General features: G+C 43.0%; 1 protein-coding gene across 2 annotated transcripts in view; it reads left to right on the top strand.

The window, feature by feature from the left end:
* The first annotated feature begins 474 nt into the window (after nt 1-474).
* map3k7cl (MAP3K7 C-terminal like) overlaps nt 475-15,446 on the top strand; it is a 31,764-nt gene continuing 16,792 nt past the window's right edge. Inside the window, exons 1-3 of one of the 2 annotated variants that reach the window (XM_004912160.4) lie at nt 476-865; nt 5,672-5,811; nt 6,540-6,652. In XM_004912160.4, the coding sequence (XP_004912217.1) occupies nt 6,583-6,652 (70 nt within the window). In that variant the 5' untranslated portion in view covers nt 476-865; nt 5,672-5,811; nt 6,540-6,582. Of the gene's footprint in view, nt 866-5,671; nt 5,812-6,539; nt 6,653-15,446 lie in introns of both variants that reach the window. The other variant, XM_002939149.5, reaches the window with a different exon arrangement.

The raw sequence follows: 15,446 nt of genomic DNA, 5'->3' as shown, positions 1-15,446 counted from the left end.
TTTACTTCGATTGTTTTGCCCTAGGGCCAAACGACTAAATTAGCCCAATATTGCCCACACGTAGGTGGGGATATCGGGAGAAGATCTGCTTGCTTGGCCCCACCTTACTGTGTATGGCCAGCTTTACTCCTGAAACAATGTAACAGAAGGCAGCTGATTAACAGACCTAGAAGAGAACTGATGTGTGCTACATCTTTTCAAGAGTCAGAACCATTGAACAAAGTTTTATAAGAAAGTGGCTCAGAATGACATTTTCAGATCCTACTTTGCCATCAAAAAACCTCTCTCTTATTTGATAACCTGCCCTGCGACCAGACTCAGTCGGCTATGCCATCTGTGTGGCTGATTGGAGCTGTGGACATTTTTGCTGACTGTAGTCACACTATCTTTGCCAGTTAGCTGGAATAGACACCGATCCTGATTGGCCCGTGCAGAAAACATTCTTGAACTGTGAAGTAAGCCCGTTTGTATTTTGGGTTGGCCAGGGCTAATGAATTAAAAGCCTTGAACTCTTCTGCTCTGTCACTTTTTTTTTTTCTTAAGCCTCTGTGGGGAGAATGATCCCTGGAGCATAGCACGCCATTAAATGCTCAGCGTGAGGGAGGAAAAGGCAGAAGAAGCAGCCAGGAGGCAAAGCAGAGAGAGAGAAGTCCCTTGGGGGAAACAAACCTTATTCCAATTGCAGGTAGCCCTATGCCTGTCCGACAGCTGTCCGAGTCTCTCAGCCGGGCCTGTCAGTGGACTGCTATGTAGCAGGTGCTCCTTTTGCTTCTATTCCCTCTTTCCTTCATAAATCCAAAGAGCAGCCAAGGCAGCGGCTGTGACCCAGGATTAACCAAGGGCACCGCACACTCGGCCGAGTGAGGTAAGACGACAGGTGCGGAGACCGGCCAGGCTGTCATATCACTTAATCTGCCTTCTGATACAGATTTTACAAATAAACAAGTGGTGGTGTGCGTGCCGGACAGTTGTTGTTTGGGTAACGGAGCTGCTTGTTAGGCTCCTGCCTAGACCCTGTCAGCCCCATGAGGTTACTGAAGCTATGCCCAGGCAATGTGTGAGGGCCACAAGGGACCTTGTTGGCAGAGGGTGCACGAGATAGGAGGACTAAGTGGGGATCATCGCTGCCGTAAGCCCATAGCAGCAAAGCGACTTCTGTTTCTCCTCAGAGTGATACTGATTCCCCAGCTTGTTGGTGCCTGGAGCATTACACACACACATAGTGATATTAAATGTGCGAAGTGTGTGTGACACCATGAGAATTTCACATTCAGTGCAGTCCTGCATGTTGCTGTTTTATTAGGCGGCTGAAAATGCATTATAAGCAGTGAGGATATATTGATGATGTTTCTGAGCAGGGGTTGTGGTGCTGCATGTTTACATACCTGATTAAAGAGACAGGCATAGAGCAAGCACAGAGATAATGCCCAGAATATAATTGGAAGGGATTCCTTATCCGGAAACACATTATCCAGAAAGCTCCAAATTATGTGAAGGTCATCTCCCATAGACTCTTTTTTTATTAAATCATTTCGAATTTTAAAAATGATTTCCCTTTTTCTCTGTAATAATAAAAATGTACCTTGTACTTGTTCCCAGCTAAGATAATAATTAATCATTATTGAAGGCAAAACAATTCTATTTGGTTTACATTGAAATTATTTTTGAGTGCACTTAAGTTATAAATATGGAAAGATCCTTTATCTGTAAAACCCAAGGTACTGAGTATTCTGGATAATAGGTCCTATACCTGTAACTGTCAGTTTTCTTTTTATATTATGCCCAAAGCATCAGACCATTGGAATTAAACCAAAAGAAGTGATGGTTTGAAAGCAGTACTCCGACAGTAATTTTCTGTGTTAATTGGGATTTGTGCTTTATTTTTTAATTTTAATTTTTCTTTTAGTGTATGTTGGTGATGAACTAATTCCAAGACTAAATTTAATTAAGAGAAAAATTTGAAATGAGGGGTCTGACTAATGATTTGTTTAACTGAATGTTGGTCTTTTTTTTAAAGCAAATTTTATTCAATAGAAATGAGTGTTTCGAAAGTAGAAGATAAGGAATAGAGAATATGTGAATTACAATATAAATTACCCACACACTGAAACTGATAAAATCTTATCAGTTGCTATGGGTTACTGCCCTGATGCCAGTTCCTACACTGGTGCCCGTAAGCCGTTGCCTTTCATAGTGGGATCCGGTTTCACGGGATTTGATGGCGGAGAAACTTTTTCGCCACCTGCTCTATTAATTCTTTCTTTATTTGGAAACACAGTTGCCATAGTAATGTGTGTGATTGTATACAATGAGTGTTTACATGGACATGTTTAGAATGAGTGAGATCCAGTTTTATAAAGGGTTTGAGGCTGTTGCAAATATAGTGATTTTATATGTTTTGCCTGCTGTATGGTCACATTGCTGCCAAGGTATGGCTTATTGTGACGTCATTCTCTTCTGCAATCCCATCAAAATAATCCATTCATTTGTTTCAGTTAATTTAAATAGTGCTTACATATACAGGTATGGGATCCCTTATCCGGAAACCCGATATCCAGAAAGTTCCGAATTATGGAAAGGCCATCTCCCATAGACTCTATTATAAGCAAATCATTCTAAATTTTAAAAATGATTTCCTTTTTCTCTGTAATAATAAAACAGTATCTGTACTTGATCCCAACTAAGATATAATTACCCCTTATTGGGGGCAGAACAGCCCTATTGGGTTTATTTAATGGTTAAATGATTCCCTTTTCTCTGTAATAATAAAACAGTACCTGTACTTGATCCCAACTAAGATATAATTACTCCTTATTGGGGGCAGAACAGCCCTATTGGGTTTATTTAATGGTTAAATGATTCCCTTTTCTCTGTAATAATAAAACAGTACCTGTACTTGATCCCAACTAAGATATAATTACCCCTTATTGGGGCAGAACAGTCCTATTGGGTTTATTTAATGGTTAAATGATTCCCTTTTCTCTGTAATAATAAAACAGTACCTGTACTTGATCCCAACTAAGATATAATTACCCCTTATTGGGGGCAGAACAGCCCTATTGGGTTTATTTAATGGTTAAATGATTCCCTTTTCTCTGTAATAATAAAACAGTACCTGTACTTGATCCCAACTAAGATATAATTACCCCTTATTGGGTGCAGAACAGTCCTATTGGGTTTATTTAATATTTATATGATGTTTAGCAGACTTGAGTTATGAAGATCCAAATTACAGAAAGATCCCTTATCTGGAAAACCCAAGGTCCTGAGCATTCTGGATAACAGGTTCCATACCTGTACCACAGCACTTTGCAGAGATCAGTAATACCCCAAGAGGCTATTCACAGCTTAGACCTAATACTCCAGCATGTATCTTGGGTTAGGTTTGTGTCCATAGTCCATGGAACAGTAAATGTGATTGTGTTCTAGATCAGTTCTGTCTAGAGTTTTCTATATAGCAGGCTGATTTTCTAATACTCTCCTCCTAGGTGCCCATAAAAATACTCATAAAGGCTGCATATAGCCTACCTACCCCCTGGGCAGCAATTATATAGAGAAATAACTCATATAGAAAAGGAGCAGGAACTTCTTGTAATGAACCATGGGGTGGGAAGGAGTAGTAACAGATACAAATTCTTCCCCACTCCCAAAGAATTATCATTTATAGGTCTTCTGTTTTACATAGTTACATAGTTACATAGGGTTGAAAAAAGACCTGTGTCCATCAAGTTCAACCCATCCAAGTAAACCCAGCACACCTAACCCACACCTACCAATCTATACTCACATACATAAACTATAAATACAACCACTAGTACTAACTGTAGATATTAGTATCACAATAGCCTTGGATATTCTGATTGATCAAGAACTCATCCAGGCCCCTCTTAAAGGCATTAACAGAATCTGCCATTACCACATCACTAGGAAGGGCATTCCATAACCTCACTGCCCTCACCGTGAAAAACCACCTACGCTGCTTCAAATGGAAGCTCCGTTCCTCTAATCTAAAGGGGTGACCTCTGGTGCGTTGATTGTTTTTATGGGAAAAAAGAACATCCCCCAACTGCCTATAATCCCCTCTAATGTACTTGTACAGAGTAATCATGTCCCCTCGCAAGCGCCTCTTTTCCAGAGAAAACAACCCCAACCTCGACAGTCTAACCTCATAGTTTAAATCTTCCATCCCCTTAACCAGTTTAGTTGCACGTCTCTGCACTCTCTCCAGCTCATTAATATCCTTCTTAAGGACTGGAGCCCAAAACTGCACTGCATACTCAAGGTGAGGCCTTACCAGGGACCTATAAAGGGGCAAAATTATGTTCTCATCCCTTGAGTCAATGCCCTTTTTTATACAAGACAGCACTTTATTTGCTTTAGTAGCCACAGAATGACACTGCCTGGAATTAGACAACTTGTTATCAACAAAAACCCCTAGATCCTTCTCCATTAAGGAAACCCCCAACACACTACCATTCAGTAGATAGTTTGCGTTTATATTATTTCTACCAAAGTGCATAACTTTGCACTTATCAACATTGAACCTCATTTTCCAGTTTGCTGCCCAGTTATCTAATTTTGTCAAATCGCTCTGCAAAGCGGCAGCATCCTGCATGGAACTTATAGTTTTGCACAATTTAGTGTCATCAGCAAAAATAGAAACAGTACTGTCTATGCCCACCTCCAGGTCATTAATAAACAAGTTAAACAGCAAAGGCCCAAGGACTGACCCCTGCGGTACTCCACTAACCACACTGGTCCAATTAGAAAATGTTCCATTTACCACCACTCTTTGTACTCTATCCTTCAGCCAGTTCTCTATCCAATTACAAATATTATGTTCTAGGCCAATATTCCTTAATTTGATCATTAACCTTCTGTGAGGTACTGTATCAAACGCTTTAGCAAAGTCCAAGTAGATGACATCAACTGCCATTCCAGCATCAAGGTTCCTACTCACCTCCTCATAAAAGGCAACTAAATTAGTCTGGCAAGATCTGTTACGCATAAAACCATGCTGGCACAAACTAATAGTATTGTGAACTGCAATGTATTCAAGTACCCTATCCCTTATTACCCCTTCCAAAAGTTTTCCTACTACTGATGTCAGACTAACAGGCCTATAGTTTTCAGGCTGAGAACGGGATCCCTTTTTAAATAACGGCACCACATTAGCAATCCGCCAGTCTCTTGGCACCATGCCAGACCTCAATGAATCCTGAAAAATTAAGTGAAGAGGTTTGGCAATCACAGCGCTCAGCTCATTTAATACCCTGGGATGAATCCCATCCGGCCCTGGACCTTTGTTTACCTTTACATGTTCAAGTCTCTTTTGAATTTCCTCCCGAGTGACCCATGCGTCAGTAGGTCTTCTGTTTGAATGGGTCTGATTGGTCACTTTTTGGCTTTTGCATTTCTCACAGTGTGAGGCTGGCACTAGGCAAAAGCACAGAGCCAGGTAGTGTCCAACAAGGGCCATTAGAAGTTTGGTTAGAACCACGAGAGCCAATATATATAGAAGAATATGGAATAAGGTGGCAGTGGGTAGAAACAGAGGAAGGCATTGTTAGATAGTTACATAGTTGGGTTGAAAAAGACCAAAGTCCATCAAGTAGAACAAACACTATGTTGACGTCTGCTGCCACTTCTCACATACTTTTCAACATTCCAGATTTGACCGCCGTGAATATCTGTCCAACGCCCGTGGTCTATTTCAGAAACTTCTTAGCCACACCCATAACCCACCAAGCCCTGCCCACTGTCCGGTTCCCAAGCCAGGACTGTCATTTGAAATCTCAAGACCATCGGGAGGTACGCTCACAGTCTGTGCCAACATACAGATAAATAGGGCTGAAAAGAAAATGCCCAGTGTTGTGTTTAATCTCCGCCTCAGCATGGAAACATAGCTTACTGCATGCAATATTATTTTCATTTATATATGTGGGTGGGAGCTGCCTTATTGTTTCCCTTGTACAGAAAGTGGGCATAGCTTATTGTGTATTCAAAAAAATATATATCATCTTTGTATCTACTTATATTTCTCATAAACATATCCTGAAACTGCATATGGGTCAGTTGCCCTACTTTGTCCCCTACACCTCCTCCTAGCTCTACCCCCCAGCAGTCTGTTTCTTCTATAGATACATCAGTACCTTGTCATATATTTCAGTATTGCATTGTCATGTGACTAGAGTTGCCACGTGGCTGGTTAGTAAATCACCAGCTAGGGCCGGCACCAGTATTACAAATGACAATGTACTTGCTGGTAAATTTGCAATACCCTATAAATGCCCCCTCTTTCCTTATTGTCTCCTCTGCTAATCAGCCTTTATAATAACAGGCCCACCTCTGCCCCACCCATTTCCCCGCCCAGTCCACCCATTTCCCCGCCCAGTCCATCCTTTCCCCCACCTGGTCCGCCGATTTTCCCAACCCTGATACCATAGCTCCCCCAAATGACATCACTGCCTAGCTCCGACCCGAAAGCCAGTATTAACCCTACATGTGACACCACCCCTATGTTTCTGTTTCTTATTTAGCTATACAGCATTTAGGATAGAGAAAGACAAATTCGGCGGCCACATGATCACCACAGCAAGGATACCTGCTGATAAACCTGTACGAATCTCCTTCAGTCTTAATGACGCCACAGGTATGGGATAAATTTGATGCTTTGCATGTGAATATAATATTTATCTACATATGATGTTGTTTCTCCACATTTGTTACATGTAAGTTATCTATATATACTTTCTCAATTATATGGGTTGTATGCGACTTCCTCACCCTCAGAGAAGAACTATATTGTACAATTCTTATGTCTGACTTATAGTCAGCATTTTTCATAGCAACCATCAGTGATTTGTTTTTTCAGCCAGCTGCAGGTAGAACAATAAATGCAACTATTTGATTAGTTCCATAGGCCCAGGGAACATTTGCCCAGTATTCATAAATTAACCCCCATATCAGGTACTTGCTCACTTCTTCATATTCATTTTGAGCAAATTTTTATTGTTTCCTTAAATGATGCCTATATACCTGTACCTTCCCAATTCCTCCTGTCTTTGGCATGAATAGAGACCACCAATCATCAGTTGGTGATGTCAAATGGGACACTTTGTTGCCCGTGGGAAATCGGCCATCTGCCATCAGCCTTTAGAGTTTAAAATCCTTCAGCAATGTAAACAACGTGTCTATGACCACTGTGACAGAATGTTGTTAGGACAAATAGCTAGAATCTCGACCATAAAGCACAAGAGAACTGCTGAACAGTAACAGAAAGAGATAATGGAAATATAAGAGTGATATAACTTTTCAAAATGTGAATATTTTCCTAATGCCCCTCTGTTCATCATCACTAAACATGATGATGTATATTGTCATGATCAGAAACATATACAAACTTTGCCTTAGTTGATAGAGCCCATTTAGATGCCCTTTTCAGGTTTGGGTTGTGACAGGGTAAAGGAGGCTGATTGTTCAGAGTGTGTTGGCACACATACCCCAGTGCTATGCAATACTTTTGTCTGATGGATGGAATGTGTGGTGGGCAGAGTTCGCGAAGGGGTTCCATGACCTTGTCTGAAACATATTTGCTCCATCTGCACTGTGCACTGGTTTACAAAGAATATTTAATGACTCATAAAACCCATGGGCAGCCTTGCTGTGAGCCCAATAAAAATGGGCATATGCTAGAGTACTGGTGACCTGAGGAAGCAGATGGTCAGAATCAAACCCTGGACCATGCAAAGCAGCAAGCAAACTACTCGGTCACTGTGCTGTAGTGCAACCATACCTCAAGGGGCTTAATTACCAAACCTTTTCATATACGGTCAAACTGATTTTATGCCCCCAGATTTTACGTTTGCCCAGAATTGATGCCATGTTGTCTCTGTCCCATGCAGGCAACTTGCATTTTTCTTTCCTGGATGTAACGTTTTCCCAGAATTTAGGCCGTTTTGACACGTTTCCTTGGCAAACATAAAATTATATAATTACATCTATGGTCATCATAAAGGACATGTAAACCCTCAAAGCAAATTAAATGTCTGAGCACTTTTGCAATTTTTTTTTTGTGCGGTTTGACAACAGTCGGAAGAAAATTGAGTTGGGCAAGCAGAAGAAATTCTTGTGATGTTGTTTTTCTTAGGACTGACCAGAAAAATGTCAGCTCTTCTCCACTCACTAATTTTTTTATGCTGAGCAAATCAGCGCTGTTATGGATAACTGTGTATAGCCTGTAATGTATTGGTCTAAAATTACAAGAATCCAGAATTCTTGAAAATGTTGGAATCCAGGCCTCTCTCTGACCCAACAATTGTTCAGTTTATAACAATTATAAATGTGGTATTTAACCAAAGCTGCAGAAAGACACCCCCAATTTTAAAATCCTTGGCTTGCCCCCTTCCCCCCCAACTATGCTGGCAGCCCCACCTTTGTCGTATGTGTTTTCCAGGTTTTACACTCTGCATTTCCATTCAAATAAACTATAAAATGTGCCTTTTTTCCAGTTTCAGAGTCAATATAGAGAGTCAGTATGTAGGATATCATTATTCATTCCTGGTTTGCCTTACTGTCCAGTGTCATATTCTCATAGCACATTCCTCCATCGCCATCCATAGCACTGTGCTACCCAGCCCAACCATTCAGAGATACATACTAGATACATACAGTACATATTCCCCACATTCTCATTCTCATCTGGAGCACTGTGCTTCCCAGCCCAACCATTCAGAGATACATACTAGATACATACAGTACATATTCCCCACATTCTCATTCTCATCTGGAGCACTGTGCTTCCCAGCCCAACCATTCAGAGATACATACTAGATACATACAGTACATATTCCCCACATTCTCATTCTCATCTGGAGCACTGCGCTTCCCAGCCCAACCATTCAGAGATACATACTAGATACATACAGTACATATTCCCCACATTCTCATTCTCATCTGGAGCACTGTGCTTCCCAGCCCAACCATTCAGAGATACATACTAGATACATACAGTACATATTCCCCACATTCTCATTCTCATCTGGAGCACTGCGCTTCCCAGCCCAACCATTCAGAGATACATACTAGATACATACAGTACATATTCCCCACATTCTCATCCGGAGCACTGCGCTTCCCAGCCCAACCATTCAGAGATACCTACTAGATACATACAGTACATATTCCCCACATTCCGATTCTCATCCGGAGCACTGCGCTTCCCAGCCCAACCATTCAGAGGTACATACTAGATACATACAGTACATATTCCCCACATTCTCATTCTCATCTGGAGCACTGCGCTTCCCAGCCCAACCATTCAGAGGTACATACTAGATACATACAGTACATATTCCCCACATTCTCATTCTCATCCGGAGCACTGCGCTTCCCAGCCCAACCATTCAGAGATACCTACTAGATACATACAGTACATATTCCCCACATTCTCATTCTCATCCGGAGCACTGCGCTTCCCAGCCCAACCATTCAGAGGTACATACTAGATACATACAGTACATATTCCCCACATTCTCATTCTCATCTGGAGCACTGCGCTTCCCAGCCCAACCATTCAGAGTTACATACTAGATACATACAGTACATATTCCCCACATTCTCATCTGGAGCACTGCGCTTCCCAGCCCAACCATTCAGAGGTACATACTAGATACATACAGTACATATTCCCCACATTCTCATCTGGAGCACTGCGCTTCCCAGCCCAACCATTCAGAGATACATACTAGATACATACAGTACATATTCCCCACATTCTCATTCTCATCTGGAGCACTGCGCTTCCCAGCCCAACCATTCAGAGATACCTACTAGATACATACAGTACATATTCCCCACATTCTCATTCTCATCTGGAGCACTGTGCTTCCCAGCCCAACCATTCAGAGATACATACTAGATACATACAGTACATATTCCCCACATTCTCATTCTCATCCGGAGCACTGCGCTTCCCAGCCCAACCATTCAGAGATACATACGAGATATATACAGTACATATTTCCCTGTGTGCTGACACAAATCCATAATCTTTGAGAGGATTATACCAAGCAAAGGAATATGTACTACATATTAAAGGGAAACTACTCACCACATAGTCCAGCAGGAGGGCATTAGTGTAAATAAACTTTAGGATTATTTAGGTGTATCTTGAAACTAAAATATAAGAGATATAAATATAAGTGCACAAAATATATAAATTGTATCAGTATTTGATTGTTTTCTCCTTCTGGAAAAATAAATGCATAATAAGATATAAAGGAATCAAGAACCCATCTAACTGGGGCCATATAATGGTGGCCGGGGAGCTCTGAAACACTGTAGGGGCAGTAAACAGTTTGCACATGGTCAATGAAGTGATAACCTGGAGAAAGGGGTGTTTCAATTGTGAATGAAAGTCCTGCTAAAAAGCTCCCAGAACAGTATATAAACACTCTATCCAAATCAGGCATGCCGCCCCCACCCCCCAGGGGCCACAGGTGTCCAGCCTTATAGCTAGGTAACATCTGCTGTAATGTGTGGGCAGTGCAGAAGATAGAGCTCCTGTACTGTATAGTCGTCCACTATAGAGGAGTTATGGCCAGTGTCAGACTGTGGTGCCAAGGGCCCACCAGAAAACCTTAGACCTTAGGCCCACTCTCCCCTTCTCTGTTCATTCACTTTCTTTAGTCTCTTAATTACTTATTTTTACATACTATTATCTATCCTTTCCCCAATTTCTTCTGTTTCTTCTCATATAGAATTGAGTAATGGCCATGGTATAGGCATACAGGGAAAATGGTAGGGTGAGCAGGAGGGCCCACTGACACCTGGGCCCACCGGGAGTTTTCCTGGTATCCTGGGGGGCCAGGGAGAAGAGCATGCAGGTCCTTTCCCCTACACATCCTTCCTTACTGCTCATTTACATAGTTACATAGGGTTGAAAAAGACCAGAGTCCATCAAGTTCAACCCTTCCAAGTAAACCCAGCACACTCAACCTATACTTACCTATCTATCCACTCACATACAGACCCATACTGACCTATCTATCCACTCACATACAGACCCACACTGACCTATCTATCCACTCACATACAGACCCATACTGACCTATCTATCCACTCACATACAGACCCATACTGACCTATCTATCCACTCACATACAGACCCATACTGACCTATCTATCCACTCACATACAGACCCATACTGACCTATCTATCCACTCACATACAGACCCATACTGACCTATCTATACACTCACATACAGACCCACACTGTCCTATCCACTCACATACAGACCCACACTGTCCTATCCACTCACATACAGACCCACACTGACCTATCTATACACTCACATACAGACCCACACTGACCTATCTATACACTCACATACAGACCCATACTGACCTATCTATCCACTCACATACAGACCCACACTGTCCTATCCACTCACATACAGACCCACACTGTCCTATACACTCACATACAGACCCACACTGTCCTATACACTCACATACAGACCCACACTGACCTATCTATACACTCACATACAGACCCACACTGTCCTATACACTCACATACAGACCCACACTGACCTATCTATCCACTCACATACAGACCCATACTGACCTATCTATCCACTCACATACAGACCCATACTGACCTATCTATCCACTCACATACAGACCCATACTGACCTATCTATCCACTCACATACAGACCCACACTGTCCTATCCACTCACATACAGACCCATACTGACCTATCTATCCACTCACATACAGACCCATACTGACCTATCTATCCACTCACATACAGACCCACACTGACCTATCTATACACTCACATACAGACCCATACTGACCTATCTATCCACTCACATACAGACCCATACTGACCTATCTATACACTCACATACAGACCCACACTGTCCTATCCACTCACATACAGACCCACACTGTCCTATCCACTCACATACAGACCCACACTGACCTATCTATACACTCACATACAGACCCACACTGTCCTATCCACTCACATACAGACCCACACTGTCCTATCCACTCACATACAGACCCACACTGACCTATCTATACACTCACATACAGACCCACACTGTCCTATCCACTCACATACAGACCCATACTGACCTATCTATCCACTCACATACAGACCCATACTGACCTATCTATCCACTCACATACAGACCCACACTGACCTATCTATACACTCACATACAGACCCACACTGTCCTATCCACTCACATACAGACCCATACTGACCTATCTATCCACTCACATACAGACCCACACTGACCTATCTATCCACTCACATACAGACCCATACTGACCTATCTATCCACTCACATACAGACCCATACTGACCTATCTATCCACTCACATACAGACCCATACTGACCTATCTATACACTCACATACAGACCCACACTGTCCTATCCACTCACATACAGACCCACACTGTCCTATCCACTCACATACAGACCCACACTGACCTATCTATACACTCACATACAGACCCACACTGTCCTATCCACTCACATACAGACCCACACTGTCCTATACACTCACATACAGACCCACACTGTCCTATCCACTCACATACAGACCCACACTGACCTATCTATACACTCACATACAGACCCACACTGTCCTATCCACTCACATACAGACCCATACTGACCTATCTATCCACTCACATACAGACCCATACTGACCTATCTATCCACTCACATACAGACCCATACTGACCTATCTATCCACTCACATACAGACCCATACTGACCTATCTATCCACTCACATACAGACCCACACTGACCTATCTATCCACTCACATACAGACCCACACTGACCTATCTATCCACTCACATACAGACCCACACTGACCTATCTATCCACTCACATACAGACCCACACTGACCTATCTATCCACTCACATACAGACCCACACTGACCTATCTATCCACTCACATACAGACCCACACTGACCTATCTATCCACTCACATACAGACCCACACTGACCTATCTATCCACTCACATACAGACCCACACTGACCTATCTATCCACTCACATACAGACCCACACTGACCTATCTATCCACTCACATACAGACCCACACTGACCTATCTATCCACTCACATACAGACCCACACTGACCTATCTATCCACTCACATACAGACCCATACTGACCTATCTATCCACTCACATACAGACCCATACTGACCTATCTATACACTCACATACAGACCCACACTGACCTATCTATCCACTCACATACAGACCCATACTGACCTATCTATCCACTCACATACAGACCCATACTGACCTATCTATCCACTCACATACAGACCCATACTGACCTATCTATACACTCACATACAGACCCACACTGTCCTATCCACTCACATACAGACCCACACTGTCCTATCCACTCACATACAGACCCACACTGACCTATCTATACACTCACATACAGACCCACACTGTCCTATCCACTCACATACAGACCCACACTGTCCTATACACTCACATACAGACCCACACTGTCCTATCCACTCACATACAGACCCACACTGACCTATCTATACACTCACATACAGACCCACACTGTCCTATCCACTCACATACAGACCCATACTGACCTATCTATCCACTCACATACAGACCCATACTGACCTATCTATCCACTCACATACAGACCCATACTGACCTATCTATCCACTCACATACAGACCCATACTGACCTATCTATCCACTCACATACAGACCCACACTGACCTATCTATCCACTCACATACAGACCCACACTGACCTATCTATCCACTCACATACAGACCCACACTGACCTATCTATCCACTCACATACAGACCCACACTGACCTATCTATCCACTCACATACAGACCCACACTGACCTATCTATCCACTCACATACAGACCCACACTGACCTATCTATCCACTCACATACAGACCCACACTGACCTATCTATCCACTCACATACAGACCCACACTGACCTATCTATCCACTCACATACAGACCCACACTGACCTATCTATACACTCACATACAGACCCACACTGACCTATCTATCCACTCACATACAGACCCACACTGACCTATCTATCCACTCACATACAGACCCATACTGACCTATCTATCCACTCACATACAGACCCATACTGACCTATCTATACACTCACATACAGACCCACACTGACCTATCTATCCACTCACATACAGACCTCACCCAGGCCCCTCTTATAGGCACTAACAGAATCTGCCATTACCCCATCACTAGGAAGGGCATTCCCCAACCTCACTGCCCTCACCGTGAGGAACCCCCTACACTGCTTCAAATGGAAGCTCCGTTCCTCTCATCTAAAGGGGGGGCCTCTGGTGCGCTGATTGTTTTTATGGGAAAAAAGAACCCCCTCCCCATCTGCCTATAATCCCCTCTAATGTACTTGTACAGAGTAATCATGTCCCCTCGCAAGCGCCTCTTTTCCAGAGAAAACAACCCCAACCTCGACAGTCTCACCTCATAGTTTAAATCTTCCATCCCCTTTACCCTCTCCAGCTCATTAATATCCTTCTTAAGGACTGGAGCCCAAAACTGCCCCCCATACTCAAGGTGAGGCCTTACCAGGGACCTATAAACAGGTAAAATTTGTTGCTGATTAGTCCCGGTAAAGCTGCACAGGGATTGGGTGGGTGAAGTTTGAACTTCCCATCCAATCCCCATGCAGCTTTACCGGGGCTTAACATTAGTGACCAATAAGCAGAGGGAAAGCTGTGTAGGGGGAAAATGCAGGCATCCGAGCTCCCGCCCTCCTTTCCCAAGTCTCCAGCTCTCTGACCCCAGCCCCCCCCCCCCCCCAGCTAATACAAGTAAGTGCAGGATGGACGGCCCCCTAAGATCCTAAAAACCCCCCGGACCTGGGACAATTGTCGGGCCCTGTGGTAATCACTACCCTGAAGTCATAGGATTTTTTTTTTCAAACCAAGGGAACTCCCCAGATCCCAGTGTGAGCCCCTCTGTGTTTCTCTGTGTGTATTTCACTTCCCATAAAGTCTCTTATGTTCTGGCGCTTCCCTCTGATTGGCAGCTCTGTTCCTGTTTGCCCCTCCTGCTTCTAAACCCTCCCCCAATATGTCTGTCAATATTCACATTTATAAAGCAGAAAACCTACGTGATACAGTAGTGGCCGGCCAGCCTGCTATGGAAAGTCTCCCATATAGATTGTAAGCTCTACGGGGCAGGGACCTCCACCCTCTTGTGTCTTTGACTCTTAACTTATTGCAACTGTATCTTTTATTTATTTGTATTTATTGTTATACTTTGTATTTAACTATTATTATCTTAATAACCCTGTTTGTATTAATGTATCCTACTGTACAGCGCTGCGTATATAAGTAGCGCTTTA

This window comes from Xenopus tropicalis, chromosome 2 (assembly GCF_000004195.4).
Source record: "Xenopus tropicalis strain Nigerian chromosome 2, UCB_Xtro_10.0, whole genome shotgun sequence".
Lineage (NCBI taxonomy): Eukaryota > Metazoa > Chordata > Amphibia > Anura > Pipidae > Xenopus > Xenopus tropicalis.
This window is presented reverse-complemented; position numbering and strand designations above follow the sequence as displayed.